The 19,053-nt window shown below is 35.5% G+C and overlaps 4 protein-coding genes across 8 annotated transcripts; 3 read left to right on the forward strand and 1 right to left on the reverse strand.

Moving 5' to 3' along the window:
• The first annotated feature begins 138 nt into the window (after nt 1-138).
• Nucleotides 139-1,508, forward strand: LOC107220322 (DNA polymerase epsilon subunit 4). Of its 2 annotated transcripts, none has more exons than XM_015658874.2 (3): nt 139-295; nt 680-1,078; nt 1,164-1,508. In XM_015658874.2, exons 2-3 carry the CDS (start codon nt 836-838, stop codon nt 1,302-1,304), a joined length of 384 nt encoding a protein of 127 aa, XP_015514360.1. In that variant the 5' UTR covers nt 139-295; nt 680-835; the 3' UTR covers nt 1,305-1,508. The 2 variants fall into 2 exon arrangements, with proteins under 2 accessions (XP_015514360.1, XP_046594527.1); XM_046738571.1 differs by having other exon boundaries at nt 152-295; nt 750-1,078.
• Nucleotides 1,509-3,432: 1,924 nt separating this feature from the next.
• Nucleotides 3,433-7,584, reverse strand: LOC107220330 (dnaJ homolog dnj-5). 3 transcript variants are annotated; one of them, XM_015658887.2, is made up of 7 exons: nt 7,169-7,584; nt 6,793-6,900; nt 5,032-6,578; nt 4,504-4,948; nt 4,194-4,409; nt 3,837-4,066; nt 3,433-3,637 (listed from the first exon to the last, which is right to left on the reverse strand). In XM_015658887.2, the coding sequence occupies exons 3-7, from the start codon at nt 6,564-6,566 to the stop codon at nt 3,517-3,519; spliced, it is 2,547 nt and encodes an 848-aa protein (XP_015514373.1). In that variant the 5' UTR covers nt 6,567-6,578; nt 6,793-6,900; nt 7,169-7,584; the 3' UTR covers nt 3,433-3,516. The 3 variants fall into 3 exon arrangements, with proteins under 3 accessions (XP_015514373.1, XP_015514371.1, XP_015514372.1); XM_015658885.2 differs by having other exon boundaries at nt 6,793-7,036; XM_015658886.2 differs by lacking the exon at nt 6,793-6,900.
• Nucleotides 7,585-7,614: 30 nt separating this feature from the next.
• LOC107220332 lies at nt 7,615-12,020 on the forward strand. 2 transcript variants are annotated; one of them, XM_046738566.1, is made up of 7 exons: nt 7,615-7,936; nt 8,504-8,784; nt 9,193-9,484; nt 9,529-9,629; nt 10,204-10,410; nt 10,541-10,799; nt 10,932-12,020. In XM_046738566.1, the coding sequence occupies exons 2-7, from the start codon at nt 8,509-8,511 to the stop codon at nt 11,447-11,449; spliced, it is 1,653 nt and encodes a 550-aa protein (XP_046594522.1). In that variant the 5' UTR covers nt 7,615-7,936; nt 8,504-8,508; the 3' UTR covers nt 11,450-12,020. The 2 variants fall into 2 exon arrangements, with proteins under 2 accessions (XP_046594522.1, XP_015514375.2); XM_015658889.2 differs by having other exon boundaries at nt 9,544-9,629.
• Nucleotides 12,021-17,802: 5,782 nt separating this feature from the next.
• Nucleotides 17,803-18,845, forward strand: LOC107220335 (protein Asterix). The gene is made up of 2 exons (XM_015658896.2): nt 17,803-17,969; nt 18,240-18,845. The coding sequence occupies exon 2, from the start codon at nt 18,241-18,243 to the stop codon at nt 18,571-18,573; it is 333 nt and encodes a 110-aa protein (XP_015514382.1). The 5' UTR covers nt 17,803-17,969; nt 18,240; the 3' UTR covers nt 18,574-18,845.
• Nucleotides 18,846-19,053: the final 208 nt, after the last annotated feature.

Here is a 19,053-nt window from a genome sequence, read left to right on the forward strand (position 1 = left end):
CTGCTGTGTTACCGGAAATGATAGCAGTGTGACGTCGAACGGTACCTGGTGGAAATTTCCAGATGCTAGACACCGGAATCGTTCACACAGCTAGAGTTAGACATCAGTTGTTTGGGTCACCAATTACCGACAGAGAGAAACCTTTACCGATAGAGTATTGAAATACACCGAACAACGGGCATTCTATCGCTCTAATCGAACGAACCGAGGAAGGAGTAATTGTTGGATAAAAGATTTAATTAATTGGCTTACCTTTTGAGAATAATCTGGATATGATGACTTGCAGCGTAGATTGGTGAGAGGATTTAACGGAATGACTGATTTTAATATATTTGGATACTTTGATTAACTTGGATTTATTTTATAAGTTCAATATTTCGAGTCACAAACAACGAAGTTACCTAGTGTAAGATCTTAAATTAATATGACAAAACGGAGCTGAAAGCTCGCTAGACTTTTGGGCAGAGTAACGTTGTATGAAAAGTTTAAATGCAAAAGGCAAAAGGATTTTACCGCGAGACTGTACCGGTACAAGATGACAAATCTGGTGGTAAAAACCCAGAGGACGATCCGATGATCGGTCGCCGTTTTTATAGATTTCAGTCGTAACCATAACCATAGTGTGTAGAAATATGCGTGAAGCTGCTGACAATACTTTTGTCAATTGATTGCTTCACAGAAAAAGAGTAGCGTTTAGCTCCTAGACGGACGAAATCGTGAAAAATCAATTCCTTTTTGCGATTGCATAGCGAGAAGCTCATCACATCAAGCGGTCCACTGATCCGTAAGTCGATGTTTGGGTCAGTAAATCGAACGTAATACAAATATTTCAAAAATGTCTGAAATGGAAGTGCATGGTTTCATGAGTGAAAATGAATTGAATGAAAGTGCAGTCAGCGAGATAGCTGAACATTCTCAGGATTCCCAAGAAGAAATTGACGGTGTTTCTCATGGTGACGAGGAACAGAAAGAAAAATTGTTAAAACTCCCACTGAGTAGAGTTAAAGCAATAGTGAAACTGGATCCGGATGTAAACTTAATCACTCAAGAGGCTGTATTTCTGATAACAAAATCAGCGGTAATTAGTTATTCAAATTAAATTTTTCTTATACATTTTCCTAATTCACCTATTCGCAGTTATTGCTAAATTGCATTGCTTGCAGGAACTTTTCATTGACTCCCTAGCGAAAGAGTCCTACAAGTATACAGCACAGAACAAGAAGAAGACTGTGCAAAAACGAGATGTCGAAATCGCCATTGAAAATGTCGACGGATTGGTGTTTCTAGAAGGAGCATTAGAGTGACTTTGAATCTTTTTTATATTAGCTTTAACACTTGCACGTCACTCATGCGGATGACTAAGATGATTTTCTCATTTCAATCGATAGTGTATTTAACGTGAAACAAACATATGTTATATCATGTAATTATTAAGATAAGTATTTAAATTCATTAATTCATACAACAGTTGAAGCTCTTGTAATAACATTTAAAAATATTTTCAATTATCTTTGTGTAATTCAACAAGTTTATTCCGATACCTTGTGATACAGATTAGTTTTTAAACCAAAGTGTCGTAGGAATGAACTGGCTCACAGTAGCCTGGGAAATTTTGATTTTGGAAAGGTTTGAAATAACTGTATTAAGGACAAATAAGGCAGTTTATTTTGTAAAACATTTAAAGCTACACACGAAGTTATTAATCACGTTATTTATTATCATCATTCTTACAATGCTTCAATGCGGACGAAAAAACAAAAAATGATCCAGCGACAGATAGACATAAAAATAAGTATTGTAAGACTTGGTATAAAGAGTATTTATTTGCTTAGTTATTACATAACGCGTGCCACATTCACTTGATTAGATCATATCAGCTTTAGTTGAATACATATAACATTTCCTCATGTATAGATTTTATCTCCGACATATTTACTTGCACTCAGTTTTCCCTACCCTTATTTCAGAGCTAAAAATGACATGCAGATAGTTATTGGAAAGTACCGGATTTTTAGTATTATTATGATAAATTTCGTAAGGCTATTAAAACTGAATGATGCTGGGAAAATAAAATCAGTCTTATTTTCACACTCTCTGACTAAAGATTCTCTCAGCATATTTAATTGAATTGTTAGTTAGTAACTTATAGAGATCATATACATCCTATTAATAGTCTAAATTGTGAGTTGAGTATGAAAATGAAAAAATCTCAAATGCTGTGTGATGCAGAGAAATATTATATGTAAAGCGTGATTAAAATATTAGTTTTTATTTTTTTTTAAATGCAGATGAATTATCCAGCATTATTTAGTAACAAAAATGTAATAAAAATAATTGCCATCCTAGATCGCAAAACTCAGACCTTGTATGCTACTATTTACTTCAGAGCTTGAGGGTTGGGTATATTTCAACCTATATATTACGTATGTACTACAAGTTTCAATTGGCAATGCTCAGATGAATGCTGGTGCTAGTATTAATCGAATCATATTACTAAAAATTCTTGAGAGAATTTTGATAAGCAAATTCTGGGTGAAGTCACCATGCATAAGTTTGAGATTATTTTTAAAAATGTTCTAATGCACTGAAAGATTCTAATAGCCAGGACATCGGTATGCATGAATGATGTTTCAACAAAAATCACTTACACAGTCCTCAGTTTTTTTTTCCTAGCACCTGATGTTATATTGTGTTCAATGAGTATTGCAAATAGCTTCTCGACACTTTATATTCCACAAGCATTTTTCCACATAATTTTAGTTATCAATGTAATTTCAACTTCTACTAATGCAATTTCGTTTTGAATTATCAAACAAAATTACACGTTCTATTTATAATGTTTTCGAATCTCAATTTCATTCAACTTTCTGAATTTATCATTGCCTCATGTATTTAACAAACATTAGACAACTGATCAAATCCATAGATGTTAAGTAAAATTAGGGATGTCCTATTACTATTTTGTATCATGTTTCATTGTTAATTCAGTATGTGATCACTTCATGCCGGTACTATTCCAACACAGCCGCATGGTTTTACAACTTTGATTTTCAACATTTGTTGGCATTCAGTTGAAACATTACCTGTATTGGGCAGAGTTCACGAGCCAAACTTTTTAGTAGTACATATTTAATTCTGTATTCTATTACAGATCACTACTAATTCTAGGATTGGCTCGTTTTAATCACCCACACACATTGGTACAAAGTATTTACTCAATGTATGATTATTGTTGATTGATAATAAATTCGTCATTAATTCACTGTAGAAACAAGATGCAGCGGTTGAGTAAAAGTGGACTAAAATTAGTCATTACCGAGAAACGATTTTAAAAAAATGGAAAAAATCAACATTAAATGATTATAAAATTGTGGGATAATATTTTTTCTCTGTAAATACAACCCAGAGTTTAGGGAATAAAGTGTGAGATTGTTCGTGTACATTTATGTATGTATATTAACCAGCAGTTACACAGGATGCATTTCTAGAAGACAAAAAATCTCTTATCACTGAGGTTCACTTCTTGCGTTTAGTTTTACGTCGACGATTATCACTTTTTGGATCTCCGGTTGCCGATGCACTCCCTGATTTGCTGTGATTGTATAAATTATTCAGAAAATCTTCGAAATCTGCCTCGCTGCAAAATAATTTTCCATTTGATTAAATAATTATATCAACTTCTGTAAACTGTACTACAGAAAGTAATACTTTCATTGTTGTTTCAAAATACAAAATTAGCAATGATTTCAAATTCAAATCATTCTCCTTCCAATTTTATGGCCTGGCTGATGTTAAAAAATGTAGTATTTTTCTTGATAATATGAATAAGGGTGTACCTTGTGTTAGGATCCACTTGCTGACGCTTTTTACCTCCATTAATTGTTTGCGGCGGAGGTCTTTGCCCTAAAACAATTCTGTACTGAACGCTATGTGTATTGGCTCTCAGATGTTTCAAGTTTCCAGCCTGACAAGCAGCCCACTCCGTAACATCATATACCGCACCTTCCATACAGGCATAGTAATTCCATAAAAAACCCATTATCCGAGACTCTGCCCAAATATCTCCCTGAAGAAAAGCGTAACTAATGAAATTGCTTTAACTTGAGAAATTTTCGTATTTTGTATGAATTGTCATCCCAAGGTTAACAAATGAAAAATTCAGATTGAACATATCGCATGAATGAAATATGTACCTCCTTTGCACTATGCCGTATTTTGCACTGAGCACAGAATCGAGCAGCATAACATGGCCGATGTGTTGGAATGCGTTTATGCCTATGACCACAGTTTGTACATCTTATTGTGTTTGCTGCCTGTTCCATTTTTCTATGCAACTGAGATAGCAGATCGCTCAGCTCACCCCAGGCTGCTTCAACTTGTCTAGTTTGATCAAACGCCTGTCTACGTTCCTGAAAAATATACAAATACTTTTGTTTCTTAAACTCACAACAGGAAACAAAGATGTATGATCCATTGTGAGACCTGAATATTTTACAAACTTACCGGTTCACCAATGATGTCGAAAGCATGAACTAAAATTTTAAATGCTTCCTCTGCCCCTGGCTGGTTATTTTTATCAGGATGAACTAGAAAAGCTTGTCTCTTGTAATATTTTTTAATGTCATCATCAAAGCAGGTTGGTGTGACACCTAATATACTGTACGGGTCTTTCCCTTTGCAAGCCAGTAATCTCTTCATAGCTTCTTCGCCAGTACTAGGCAATGCAATGTTTGCTTCTAACCCACCAGGAATCCAATTAGTGTTCTCTTCTTGCTCCTCTTTCTTTTTGGATTTTAATTTGTCCCAAAACGCAAATCTACTCCATCCAATCCAGCTGTCTAATCGTTTTCCCATTGCATTTAAAAACTTTACTTTTGAGAATGTGCCAGCTACATAGACCCACGAGTATTTCAGATATATAAGCATGTAAAACCAAGCACACTTTCCCCTGAAAAATAAAGAAATGAGTAGTAAGCTTTATCAGATTCAAATACCCGTGTATTCAATTATATCATATTTCAAATAACCTACAATTGGGCAACTAGGTTTGCGCTCATGCTGACAACATCGGAGATTAAATGAAATAGCCAGTAAAAAATTTTCAATCCAATTTTGCTCCATCGAAAAACGTGCTTATTCAAGTTCCTGCACAAATCTTTGACCGGTGATTCTCTGCTTTCTCTCTTCCTATTTCTGTACCCTTTTTTGATCTGCTGAGTTTTCTCTGCTTGGGATCTTTTGATGGATTTTTCCTTAGTAATTTTCTTGTCATCTTTTGCAGATTTGTTATTAGCTTGTTGATTTTTCTCTATTTTATCGAGCGAAACAGTTTGACTTGAAATATTTATTGTTGTCAAATTATTATTTATTTGTATCGGACGCTTTTGAGTATTCGGAGCACATTTTGAGCTACCGTTCTGTATTTTTGTATTATTCAATGTCTCATTTTTATCACCTTTCTTAAAGATCTTGGAACTTTTCTTTTTCTCGATATTTTCAGATCTGTCAAACGTGTTCAATTCGTGAGATTCTGTTTGTGAACCCAGATTATCTAGTGACACCCAGCGTCTAGGTAAATTTGAATTATTCTTCTCTAAAACTTTTTTGGGAACTTGGATTTTAGGTGAGTTATGGTCTTCGCTACCCGAGGAATTTTGTCTCTTTAACACAGCTGGCTTGGTTTTGTTCTTTGCACTTTTAATCGAATTCTTTTTCACAGTAGTTTCAATTTTTGGCTTAGTAGCTGGCGGAGTCAACGGGGGTGGAGGAGTTGGTGCAGATTTGGTCAAAACATCAGAATAGGAGGGTCGCATTGGCCTTACCTCTGCCACCATTCTCGGCTTTTTGTGATGAATATCCTGTAAGTTTCTAGGTAATTCTTCAGTTTCTCTAATCTCTGGCGTGCTTTGCGGTACTGGTGTAACATTTGGCGAGCCGCCAAAAGGACTGTAAGTACCAGATTGATTTGGCACCCAATTTCCAACCAAGTTATCGATCAATTGTTTCCCGTTAGAGCTTTGCGGAGTCAAGTTAGGAGATATCGGCATTTGTCGTTGGTCACCAAACAGGCCATATTCGCGATCCGCATTATGAGAATTGTAAGACGTCAAGGTATTCAATTGACGTTGTTCAGCCATTATTTGCGTGGGGTTTCTATAAATCACATTAATGTAATTCCCACCACCGACGTCAATCGTTCCGACCAAATTATTATTCTCATTCAAACCCAAATGATTAATCGGTTGTGGTGGAAAATACATGGGGTCAGGCGACGGTGGATCATACGGAGGTATCTCTGGCATGTAGATTGGCGATGGAATAGGATTCATTGGCTGCCTACCAGGTTGCGCAGACAGCGGAGGCTGGTTAGTCAAATAGTGTCGAGCTTGTCCAGGTGTGTAATCACCCCAACCGTGTGGTGGTTGTACAGTAGTTTGCGAAGGAGGAGTTACGCCAAACTGGACATATTGTCCTGCAGAATTTTCCAAATCTGCCGTCATAGATTCAATTATTTTATCCAAAGACATTCGCTTGCAGCCTGGCGCATGCTGCTCTTGTTCCGCCATTTCATTGGCTATCTGCAAATTCAACATTTTATTATGATTAATAAAGCAATCAACATCAGAGTCGAAAAAATACAAATTTCAGAGGCAGAAAACGACTGCTGAAAGCTACATCAAGCTAAACAAAATTGATTAAACAAAAGCATGATATGCCGTTATCCAGCTCTTGTAACTAGTGTTAAGTAGAAGTGCATCGCAGATTCAGGACACAGCAGAAACAGGGACTAACCAGAATTTTGCTCAACGTTGCGTCAAATCACACACAGCTCATTGAAACCAGTTGGCTTTGGAAGAGATGGTCGTTGGTATTGGAATATTTAGGGGGTTTATACTATTGCTGGAATAAATGGGTTGTGGTTGGTCAATATGTGGCACCTAACCAAACTTGCGGATCGTGTTCTTCAGGTGAGCTCAAAAGCTCGAGGGTACCCCGTGCGAGAGCAGCAGGTGAATGCGAAGGAAAACTTTGTTTGCTGTAGCAGTATCGGAATGCAGTTGCATTCGGAAAAAGTTTGAATTACGGTATATCGATATATTCATAACCTAAAATATTCTCAATATGTGACGGAGAGTACTGAGTAAAATTATGTAAGACGATTGCTTACGTTTAAACTGCGGGAAGTTTATCTGTTGTGGACATCAGGCACAATCACTGATCACCCGACACATTTATCGCGTCGTAAAATATTTGGCATTATTATAAATAGAATACACAAAACTATTTTACGTGACGCGCGTACCATGAGGCTCGCGCAAGATCGGCCATTGTGCTCTCCGAACACGGAGAGATTCAACGAACGATAATGATACAGACCGTGGAGGATTTACAGACCCGCGTTTTTGCTCTCTCCCTTTTTTTCGCCGCTTTTCCTACCCACGGGCGTTCAGATTAGGATTTCTTAAAACCAGTTCTGTTCCGTTCCTCCATGAAGGAAACGCACGGATCCTATTGGCCGCGGTTCATATTTTAAACAACAATTTTCGGCAACGGGTACCGAATGGAGATGCGAAGTGTATATTTCATGGAGACTATACAAGGAACACGAACTTCATGTGTACAAATCGTTTCCCAAAATGAGAGGGCCTAGTATAAGTGCCGAAACGAGTCGGCGGGGAGCGGAGTATAAGGCGGCAGTGAAAACTTACCACGAATCACATTGCAAGATCATCGATTAGTCGAACTTGGGCATCCCGGCAACCAATTACACTCTGGTGCTAAAGAAACCTAATGTGTATGATTACTGTTAACAAGTTTTTTCAATTCACGCATTTCAGTTTTCACTACTTGTGTAGTCTCATGTGTATATTTTATAAACACGTCTGACATAAGGTACACGAGTATCTTCGCCGGAAAAGTTATAACTGAACGAAAGGCAAGTTTCATACATTTTCATCAACAAGTTGAATATTCATCAATCTAGAATCAAATTCCGTAACGTAAAAAGGTTTTCTCGTACCCATTTTTATACATTTATTAGGCACTGAGGGGTTAACTGTTGTTTTCACGATGGATAGGTATTTTCGTTCTCGTCTAAAATTTACTGGAATTTAGTTTTGGTACAAAGATACGTGAATCGCTTGCTTGGTGCTTGGAATTAAATTCATCATTGCTTTGATGTTCAAATCCCAGCTCGACAGTATTTAATTTTTTCCAATTCTCATCAGTAAAAATTACGTATCAAACAGATGTCTTATATCTTTCACAGAGCCGCATCACCGAAACAATTGATGGTATTCCGATAAATCTAATATAAATACTCAATCCTATTATGTGAAGGCTCTGGATATATTATTAATTTTATTATGTTTTCAAATGCTAAAAAATGCACTGTGAATCTAATAAAAGTATTTGTCTTCTTGATATTTCTTCAATTTTATTACCTCTGCAAACAAATCTATGATATTAAATTTATAATTAGCATGTTGAAACGGATTTTCAGCTGTGATGGAGCAAGTGCAATGGTCAACGCCAAATAAAAGTGATATAAATCGACACGTGTCGCCAATAGAAAGTCCCCGTAGTCTGAGGACTCCTGTAAAACAATATGAGTCTAAACATAAACAAACTGCATATCAGAATAGCACTGGTGGTTTTACTGTTTTGCCAAATCACATTACTCCACCGTCTGGGATCACAAAGTTCATAGCAAAGAACCCGTTCGAAGCAAACCTCACTAATAGGCTACATTTATCTGTGATTAGTCCCACCGTGTTTACTCAGGTATTTACATTCAATTTTTATTTTGGCTGATTTATTAATATCAGATATGACATTTGTACACAGCGCTAACCATTAAACTGAATTGAATGATGTTCTTTCACTAATGGAGAAATGGTATGTTATCGTAGTCTATTTTTTGTAACATCTCTAATGGGAAGATCGACCCCGCACACCGAAGAGGATGTGCGACGCGGCTGATTCCTTAACAATTCCCAAACTCTTAGGTAACGTATAACTGGTAGGTAATGAACATTACCTGACAGTTTTCAACGTTACCTAACTGTTTTTGCAGTTGAGAGGAATCAGGTGTTTCGGTCGTACTTTTTAGTGCACAAAGTCAACCTTCTTATGTATATGTTACAAAAAAATATTCTCAACATCTTGCTAACTGTTGTAATGCTCAAGCAGGTTTCTAGTCCGGGACAAGACTCGCCCAATTTCATGTGGAGCGTTGAAGAACTGGCTCTTATTAAACCAGCTCGGATAGAAGAATCTCCTGTTCAACAATTCCATTGTTCAGATCCTGAGATTGAGATTAAAGCGCAGGCTGCTATTGATAAATTTTTTCGTGAAAACAAAATATTCCCAAGTCCATGGGATTCCAAGCGGAAAGACTTGAAAAAGATTGAAATTTCGACACCCACAAGGCCTCAAGAAGACTTGAACAGCACAAGAGATTCTCATAAAGCAAAAAAAGATAGTAAGTTGTGCATATTTTTAATTACAAATACCAGTTAGTCAAAGTTCATTTACTTACAGGTTGGACACAAACTCTACTTTCTTTACCTCCTGATTTACCCAAGGATTTAGAGGAAGCTCTAAAGCCATACTTCACATTTACACAGGTAGTTTGAATCACGGTCTTATGATGTAGAATATACACTTAGTAATTAATTATTACAACAATTAAAATTATAGCAGTACAACAGTTATAATTATATTTCTAAAATTTCCTTCAACTTTCTCTACGGGTCATTTAGATTACAGAACGCTTCTGCGAGTTCGTGTACTAGTAAGATATATTATAAACTTTTTCATTTCAGTTATCTCTGTCATATACAGTCACGATTATAACTTTTACATTCATATGTGTTCCAACATAGTTCTGTGAATGTCTGATGTCCGTTCTTGTGGTCAAACCATTCTTAGTAGAAAATGAATCGTGATGTATACTCTGTGGTTAACTATTATCAAGTTATGAAAGCCTTTTATAGATATGGACCTTAAATAATATCAAGAGACACAATTCTTTATTTCCAAGCATTTAAAAAAAAGAACATTGAGAAAAGAATTTTGCATTATTTTAAACTACGTTAAGGTTGAAAAGGAACTGAATTACTGCAGTAAAAGCTGCAAATTTACCTGTCACCATTATCGTTAAATTCAAATTTGTAGTTTACGAACTAATTATAATTCCAGGAGCAACAGCAAGTCGAAAATGATGAGGCTAATTTGAGCAATAGTTCTCTACGCAGAAAGTTGTTTTTCAATCACGATGATAATCTTGAAGATGATCAGTATAGTTTGATGTCACTTTCACCTGTACAATCCCACGGTTTAATGAAATTAGGTGTTACTTGTAGCCCCACTCAAAGTGGCATGCTCTTAGAAGGATTACCTCTGAAGGTATTCACTAATTTACTACATTATATTTTATAATCACAATCTTTCGTTGGTGTGTAAAACATCATGTGATATATATTCGAAAAGCTATCATTTATACAAAAAGCTATTCACTATTTTTCAAATTTTACAGAGAAGTTCACGAAAACTTGAGCGTGATCACGGTACACCAATAGCTAGCGCCAGTAATTTATCACCTCCGAGTATCTCTCCAATTGGTAACAATAATAGTAACATCTCATGTCAAAGTATCAGATCTCGAGTATCTCGTTCTGTGGCTAGGCTAGATTTTACGACTGACATGAGCATCGAGGCTTCTGTGACTGAAGAGAAAAAGACTGACAAAGATGACGAGCATAATGATTCAATGTTTAGTTATCGGTCAACTTTAGGTATATATTAACCATCAATCATTAATAACACATTGTACAATGATTGCACTTTTGCTGGAGATGCATACATTTTGTATTAGTCCGTTTGCATAGCTAAATGAGGATCTAATACCTTTTTCTTCTGTTTCCAAGGTACTTCTATGCTGTGCACCAAATTGAGTAGCTCTACTGAAGACATAGATAAATTTGTAGAACCGCAGAAATTGAAAAATCAGACAAAACCGAATGAAACTATCGAGATGATACTATTAGGGGATGAGACAACACAAGTTGAATATGAAGATCGAATTACGGAAGATTCCTCTCTCACTCATCGTCAGCAAAAGGAAACTGTGAATCGTTTAAAGTTAGCTGCGGATTGGTGCAAATTGCATTCCAACGAGAGTTATGCGTATCAGAACAACACATTTGCAGGAATTTCAGGGCAGCAAAGTACTTTTAATTTTGCTCAAGATACTGGTTATCAAACTCAAAGTATGAATAGTTCCAGTATGCACGAAAATGCCAATGCTTCTCCAATTAAAAGCAACATCCGATGGGACGAAAGAATTTTGACACATGATGACGAAATGCACATGTCCGATTGGAAAAGAAACATACAAAACATATACAGTTCAACTCCGTCAAAGAATCAAAGCAGAGACAATTGAATTTATAGATATATGTGAGGTTCTACACGAAGTATTGAATGTAATGTGCATAGTTTTATTTTGCATGGCATTTATTGATGTATATGTGAAACAGGCATTTCGGCAACAATAAGATAACAAAGTTTGGCGATTAGGACCTGCATATTCGCCATATGATATAAATTTTCAAATACCGGTAATTAGCATAGAAGTTCATTATGTGTTTGTAAAAAAAATTCGATTATTGATTTGTGTAAATGTTTATAAATTGTGAAATCATATGACTGCCATATTAGTTGGTTAAGTTTCATATTATTTAGAATAGTAAGGCTACTCTAGTATTATTCATCTAATTGACCAGTATTTCCTGCCACAAAATTAAGTTAGGTATAATTGTAATCAAAATGTTTTACACATTTTGTAGAATTCTTGAAGTGGATACTTTCTACTCCAAAATGATGAACTTCGACTGCAATACAATTGAAGTTTCAATTTCTTTCAGTTTCTTTACCCTAAATAGCGACTCCATGCCAAGTAACATTATATGTGAAATTGAGCTACAGAAATTTGATTTTATATAATAGTGCCAAAAGAAACAATTTAATAATTTAGTGTGACATGTTAATACAAGTAGAAATAAAAATACATATACAATAAAACTTACAACTACTCAATATAGTGGAAAATTATCATTATTCATTAGTCTCAGTGTAAAAGAGTTAAAAAACCTTTCAACCATATAACATCATTATTGTATAAATACATCAAGGATGAGTATCTCGTAGGTATTTGGCATACAAATATCAGATATCTCACACTGTCACCAGAGATGAGTAGGGAGATCTCCAACGCTCGGCTTTTCGTGATACCAGCTAGGTTGGAGCGTCGACGTGACACCTAGGCGGCCACGCACCGAAGGTGGCCCATTTCCGACCTGACACCTAGGCGGCCATGCACCGAAGGTGGCCCACAATCGTGCATATATAGATATACTCGGTCGCTCGAGCAAGCGGTTGCCAATCGCATCCTTGTCCCCGCTCGCACAAATGTTTCCAGGAATGCAAGAATTGGGATTTTTTTGTTTCAATTATGAATGTCAGCGAATAAAAGTATCTCCAGATTTGATAAATTTTGGATTCAATTAGCGGACGCTGAACTAAAATAATTAACCATTCCCAGCCCGAAAACTTTTTTTTTTTTTTTTTTTAATAAATATTATTTTTTTATTGATATGAAAATATGTGACGCCTGGTGTTCTCGAATATTTGTACACGCAGTCTATGGAAAAATATACGAAGCCAGCTCGATAACATTTATGCAAAATGTGCAATGGGCAAGTGGTTGGAGGAAATTTTGTTTTTTCTCGAACTGAATCTTCCAGAGAACCATCAGCGAATTCCAAGCAAGCTCCATAAACATACCGAACAAACGCGCGCTCACGGACGTAGCTGTGGTGTGGCTGAGTGGATACCGCATGAGGATGAATTTTCAATCACAGGTTTTTGCGCGAAGTTTTCCTGTATTTAAGTTAATTACTGCTGCATTTGCTATAATACTGCATTCAAGTCTTAAACAAAACACTAAAAAATTGGTTAACCAATTAATGTAAAACAAAATGTTAGATTGAGCTTAAAATTTAAGCCGGAGTTACATAAACTAAGATAATTACAAGTGCAATATTGTAAATATTGAGCATTTATTGTTCATCTAAATGAATATGGTTTCCTCCTCAAAAAAAAAAAAAAAAAAAAGAGGATGGAGTGATGCGGGACACGGGTTCGATCGCAGTTCACTCTTTTTTTTTTTTTATTTTTAAATTCAATCCCGGCTTTTTTTTGTATTTTCGGAGAGAAAAAACAAATCAAAGAAAGAAAATTTCGAGAGCCGGTCGATTTTTTCCTTCTTTCCTTTTCCTTTTTTTTTACTGAACCCACCTTTTTTGTAGTGGGGGTAACCCAGAAGAGAACAAATAATTGAAACAATAAAATTCCGAGAGCGAATCGATTTGTTCCCCGTTTTTGGCGCCTCTTTTTTGATAAGGAAAAGTTTTGACAGTAATGTAAAATAGAGATTACTAAACACAAATGTGTTGTTTTTTAATAACACCGGCCCACAAACAAAAAAGTGGTCTGTACTTTTGACCGGACCTACCTATCTTTATGTATTTTGACGCGCTGAATCCGAATCTGAAGTCAGTTTTGCCCGTACACACTCAAAACTTTGAGTAAATTGCAAAAAACCATAAAAATCGCCAAAAATTAGCATTTTTGGTAAGAAAAAAATTTATGGAACAATAGACCAAGTATGATTTTTATGCATTTTGGTCCGCTAAACCCAAATCTGAAGTTTATTCAACCATAAGCCTTTTAAAATTTAATTGGGCCGGTGTTATTAAAAAACAATACATTTGTTTTTAGTAATCTCTATTTTCCATTACTGTCAAAACTTTTCCTTATTAAAAAAAAACGCCCATTTTATATCAGTCTTGACGAGCATTTCTTAAGAAGTTTGAGAGATGCGAGATCGGAACGACAAAATTATTTCAGTAGCAACAATGTATGGACCCCTCTCCTTTTCTGATATTGGCAGCCAGTTAAGAGGCTTCACAGTGTTCAGTTTAGTGCCAGCAGCTCTCGAGGTAGCAAGATGGTAAGTGAATTACATAATTATTTTACATGTGTGGAAAAACCGGCAGGTTTGACGATCGTCTATTTACTTTATAGATTAAGAAGAGAAAAAAAGGGAAGGACCTGTAGTCGTATTTTATACTTTATTTAATTTTCCTTGAATTGTCAGACGTTTTTATTTTTGATTGTATTGGAAGAAGATGTGTGGGGATTTCCATTCTAGTGCCCAAGAATATAGTACACATTTTCGATCATTTTTTCTTTTTGGAAAACATTTTCCTCAATTTCCAAATTTCCTTAATTTTTTGGTATTCAAATCGATTCTTAACAATTTTGCGCACAGGTGGGATTTCTTTAATTATTTTTTCCCTAATCCTGAGGATATTTCCTATCTGAGACCACTGTCAATAGGCGAGATTCCGAATATCATAAAATTACCTTTTTTTCTAATTAAAAAGAAAATCACATAAGGCCACTAAGAACTCGAAATGAAAATCTGAAAAAATTAGAAATGTTTTTTTATATTCTAAGCCATTAACGTAAATAATCCGTTTAACGACCATCCTAATAGATATACATTGTATATAGGGCATTCCGCGTCAAATATGCAACCCTCTTCGATTTCGATAATTCTTTAGTATGATGTTAAAACCACGGTTTCAATCGACTTGAAACAGTGTTGGAATTTTTCGCAGATTTCTTTAGCCACCACTGAAATAGAAAAAAATTGTAAAACCAATTCCGAAAAAGCTTCTTTTAAAATTCTGAAGAAATTCACACTAATTTTATAATTAAGAATATTATTTGTAAGCACGACACGATAACGGGATCTCAACATCTACTACTTTTCTAGCAAGTTTTTAGTTTTCTTGGATCTTTGGATAACTGAAAAAAAAAGAATGAAATGGTATGAACTGTATTCAGGCCTTCTGGCATTCCTCTAAATTTCAGAAAAATTGAAATCCATTAATAATAGAGAAATTTATGACCGAACAAATAAATAGAAACTCCAATTCCGGCATGAGAAAAAAAAACTTGCTAGAAAAGTAGTAGATGTTGAGATCACGTTATCGTGTCGTACTTACAAATAATATTCTTAATTATAAAATTAGTGTGAATTTCTTCAGAATTTTAAAAGAAGCTTTTTCGGAATTGGTTTTACAATTTTTTTCTATTTCAGTGGTGGCTAAAGAAATCTGCGAAAAATTCCAACACTGTTTCAAGTCGATTGAAACCGTGGTTTTAACATCATACTAAAGAATTATCGAAATCGAAGAGGGTTGCATATTTGACGCGGAATGCCCTATATACAATGTATATCTATTAGGATGGTCGTTAAACGGATTATTTACGTTAATGGCTTAGAATATAAAAAAACATTTCTAATTTTTTCAGATTTTCATTTCGAGTTCTTAGTGGCCTTATGTGATTTTCTTTTTAATTAGAAAAAAAGGTAATTTTATGATATTCGGAATCTCGCCTATTGACAGTGGTCTCAGATAGGAAATATCCTCAGGATTAGGGAAAAAATAATTAAAGAAATCCCACCTGTGCGCAAAATTGTTAAGAATCGATTTGAATACCAAAAAATTAAGGAAATTTGGAAATTGAGGAAAATGTTTTCCAAAAAGAAAAAATGATCGAAAATGTGTACTATATTCTTGGGCACTAGAATGGAAATCCCCACACATCTTCTTCCAATACAATCAAAAATAAAAACGTCTGACAATTCAAGGAAAATTAAATAAAGTATAAAATACGACTACAGGTCCTTCCCTTTTTTTCTCTTCTTAATCTATAAAGTAAATAGACGATCGTCAAACCTGCCGGTTTTTCCACACATGTAAAATAATTATGTAATTCACTTACCATCTTGCTACCTCGAGAGCTGCTGGCACTAAACTGAACACTGTGAAGCCTCTTAACTGGCTGCCAATATCAGAAAAGGAGAGGGGTCCATACATTGTTGCTACTGAAATAATTTTGTCGTTCCGATCTCGCATCTCTCAAACTTCTTAAGAAATGCTCGTCAAGACTGATATAAAATGGGCGTTTTTTTTTAATAAGGAAAAGTTTTGACAGTAATGGAAAATAGAGATTACTAAAAACAAATGTATTGTTTTTTAATAACACCGGCCCAATTAAATTTTAAAAGGCTTATGGTTGAATAAACTTCAGATTTGGGTTTAGCGGACCAAAATGCATAAAAATCATACTTGGTCTATTGTTCCATAAATTTTTTTCTTACCAAAAATGCTAATTTTTGGCGATTTTTATGGTTTTTTGCAATTTACTCAAAGTTTTGAGTGTGTACGGGCAAAACTGACTTCAGATTCGGATTCAGCGCGTCAAAATACATAAAGATAGGTAGGTCCGGTCAAAAGTACAGACCACTTTTTTGTTTGTGGGCCGGTGTTATTAAAAAACAACACATTTGTGTTTAGTAATCTCTATTTTACATTACTGTCAAAACTTTTCCTTATCAAAAAAGAGGCGCCAAAAACGGGGAACAAATCGATTCGCTCTCGGAATTTTATTGTTTCAATTATTTGTTCTCTTCTGGGTTACCCCCACTACAAAAAAGGTGGGTTCAGTAAAAAAAAAGGAAAAGGAAAGAAGGAAAAAATCGACCGGCTCTCGAAATTTTCTTTCTTTGATTTGTTTTTTCTCTCCGAAAATACAAAAAAAAGCCGGGATTGAATTTAAAAATAAAAAAAAAAAAAGAGTGAACTGCGATCGAACCCGTGTCCCGCATCACTCCATCCTCTTTTTTTTTTTTTTTTTTTTGAGGAGGAAACCATATTCATTTAGATGAACAATAAATGCTCAATATTTACAATATTGCACTTGTAATTATCTTAGTTTATGTAACTCCGGCTTAAATTTTAAGCTCAATCTAACATTTTGTTTTACATTAATTGGTTAACCAATTTTTTAGTGTTTTGTTTAAGACTTGAATGCAGTATTATAGCAAATGCAGCAGTAATTAACTTAAATACAGGAAAACTTCGCGCAAAAACCTGTGATTGAAAATTCATCCTCATGCGGTATCCACTCAGCCACACCACAGCTACGTCCGTGAGCGCGCGTTTGTTCGGTATGTTTATGGAGCTTGCTTGGAATTCGCTGATGGTTCTCTGGAAGATTCAGTTCGAGAAAAAACAAAATTTCCTCCAACCACTTGCCCATTGCACATTTTGCATAAATGTTATCGAGCTGGCTTCGTATATTTTTCCATAGACTGCGTGTACAAATATTCGAGAACACCAGGCGTCACATATTTTCATATCAATAAAAAAATAATATTTATTAAAAAAAAAAAAAGTTTTCGGGCTGGGAATGGTTAATTATTTTAGTTCAGCGTCCGCTAATTGAATCCAAAATTTATCAAATCTGGAGATACTTTTATTCGCTGACATTCATAATTGAAACAAAAAAATCCCAATTCTTGCATTCCTGGAAACATTTGTGCGAGCGGGGACAAGGATGCGATTGGCAACCGCTTGCTCGAGCGACCGAGTATATCTATATATGCACGATTGTGGGCCACCTTCGGTGCATGGCCGCCTAGGTGTCAGGTCGGAAATGGGCCACCTTCGGTGCGTGGCCGCCTAGGTGTCACGTCGACGCTCCAACCTAGCTGGTATCACGAAAAGCCGAGCGTTGGAGATCTCCCTACTCATCTCTGCTGTCACTAAACAGTAAACACAACGCGACCGTAGCGCCACATTCTCGATCCTACTCATCTCTGCTTTCGACATCGTGACACGAAAGTTGACGACAGTCGCGATCGAAGATCCTCTCAGGCTCATCTCTGCGTATTATTTAAAGTTCAAACCTGTTGTCACCACAAATTGTCTATTTCATTATTGTATTTTGTAATAATCAACAAACGAATTTCATTAGAAAAATACGTAAGTGAAGTCTGCTAGTAATTTTCTGACTTAAACATCGATTGCCCTCAATCAGTAATTTTAGGTTACACTGGAAATTTTTAATGAATCACCTACGTGCTGTGATTAACCTGATTTGTTCAACGTTTTTTCTGATAATCGGTTTACGATATCGCAAGTCTTTTCAATGATAAAACAAGCTAAGCGATTGCAGTATGTTGGAACCTAGCAAACTGAATTCTGTATTCTACAAACGTGATCGAAGATTTATGCATAAACTATAAATTTCAGAATGAACAACTCTTCTGATCCTCGTCGTCCCGATAAGGAAGTTCGATACAAGCCGATAGTATCAAATAGCCAGGCTCAGCCAGGAGATGATTTGACGCCAGATTATATGAACATTTTAGGAATGATATTCAGTATGTGTGGCTTGATGATGCGACTTAAATGGTGCGCCTGGGTTGCTCTTTACTGTTCATGCATCAGTTTCGCTAATTCCAGAGTGAGCGACGATACCAAACAAATTCTAAGTAGTTTTATGCTCTCTATTTCGGCTGTTGTTATGTCCTATCTTCAAAACCCACAACCAATGAGTCCACCCTGGGCATCTGCGATGCAGTAGTAAGTTGTAGGATATTTTCACTTTGTTGTATTGTGAAAATTCTCATTCTTCAAATTTGCAATAACGTCTATTAAGGATCCACTGTACTGGTTGATCTGTCATTCCACAATGGTGTACATAATAGTTGATCAGAGAAGACTGCTAACTAATAAGTTTATGCCATCTTTGTACTATTTGTATTGGATCACAACTATTAATACTATGGATTAGCTGTGCAAACTTGATCATCACTGGTATCAAATAAAACTTTTAATCAACTGTTATGTTCTGAATGATGAGTTCAACGATGCTTCTTAGTTTCGATTTATCTTCCAAATTATTACTATAAGATGTTGAGTACGGTCGAGGTTTTTCATACTACATATGACTGAGAAAATTTGTACTCAACTTTTTCTTCCTTGTAAAATGTGATCAGTTTATGATTCATCTAGCTTTTCATCATATATATGATGATACTGATTTCAAGGTTGCGCTTTTTAT

This window comes from Neodiprion lecontei, chromosome 4 (assembly GCF_021901455.1).
Source record: "Neodiprion lecontei isolate iyNeoLeco1 chromosome 4, iyNeoLeco1.1, whole genome shotgun sequence".
Lineage (NCBI taxonomy): Eukaryota > Metazoa > Arthropoda > Insecta > Hymenoptera > Diprionidae > Neodiprion > Neodiprion lecontei.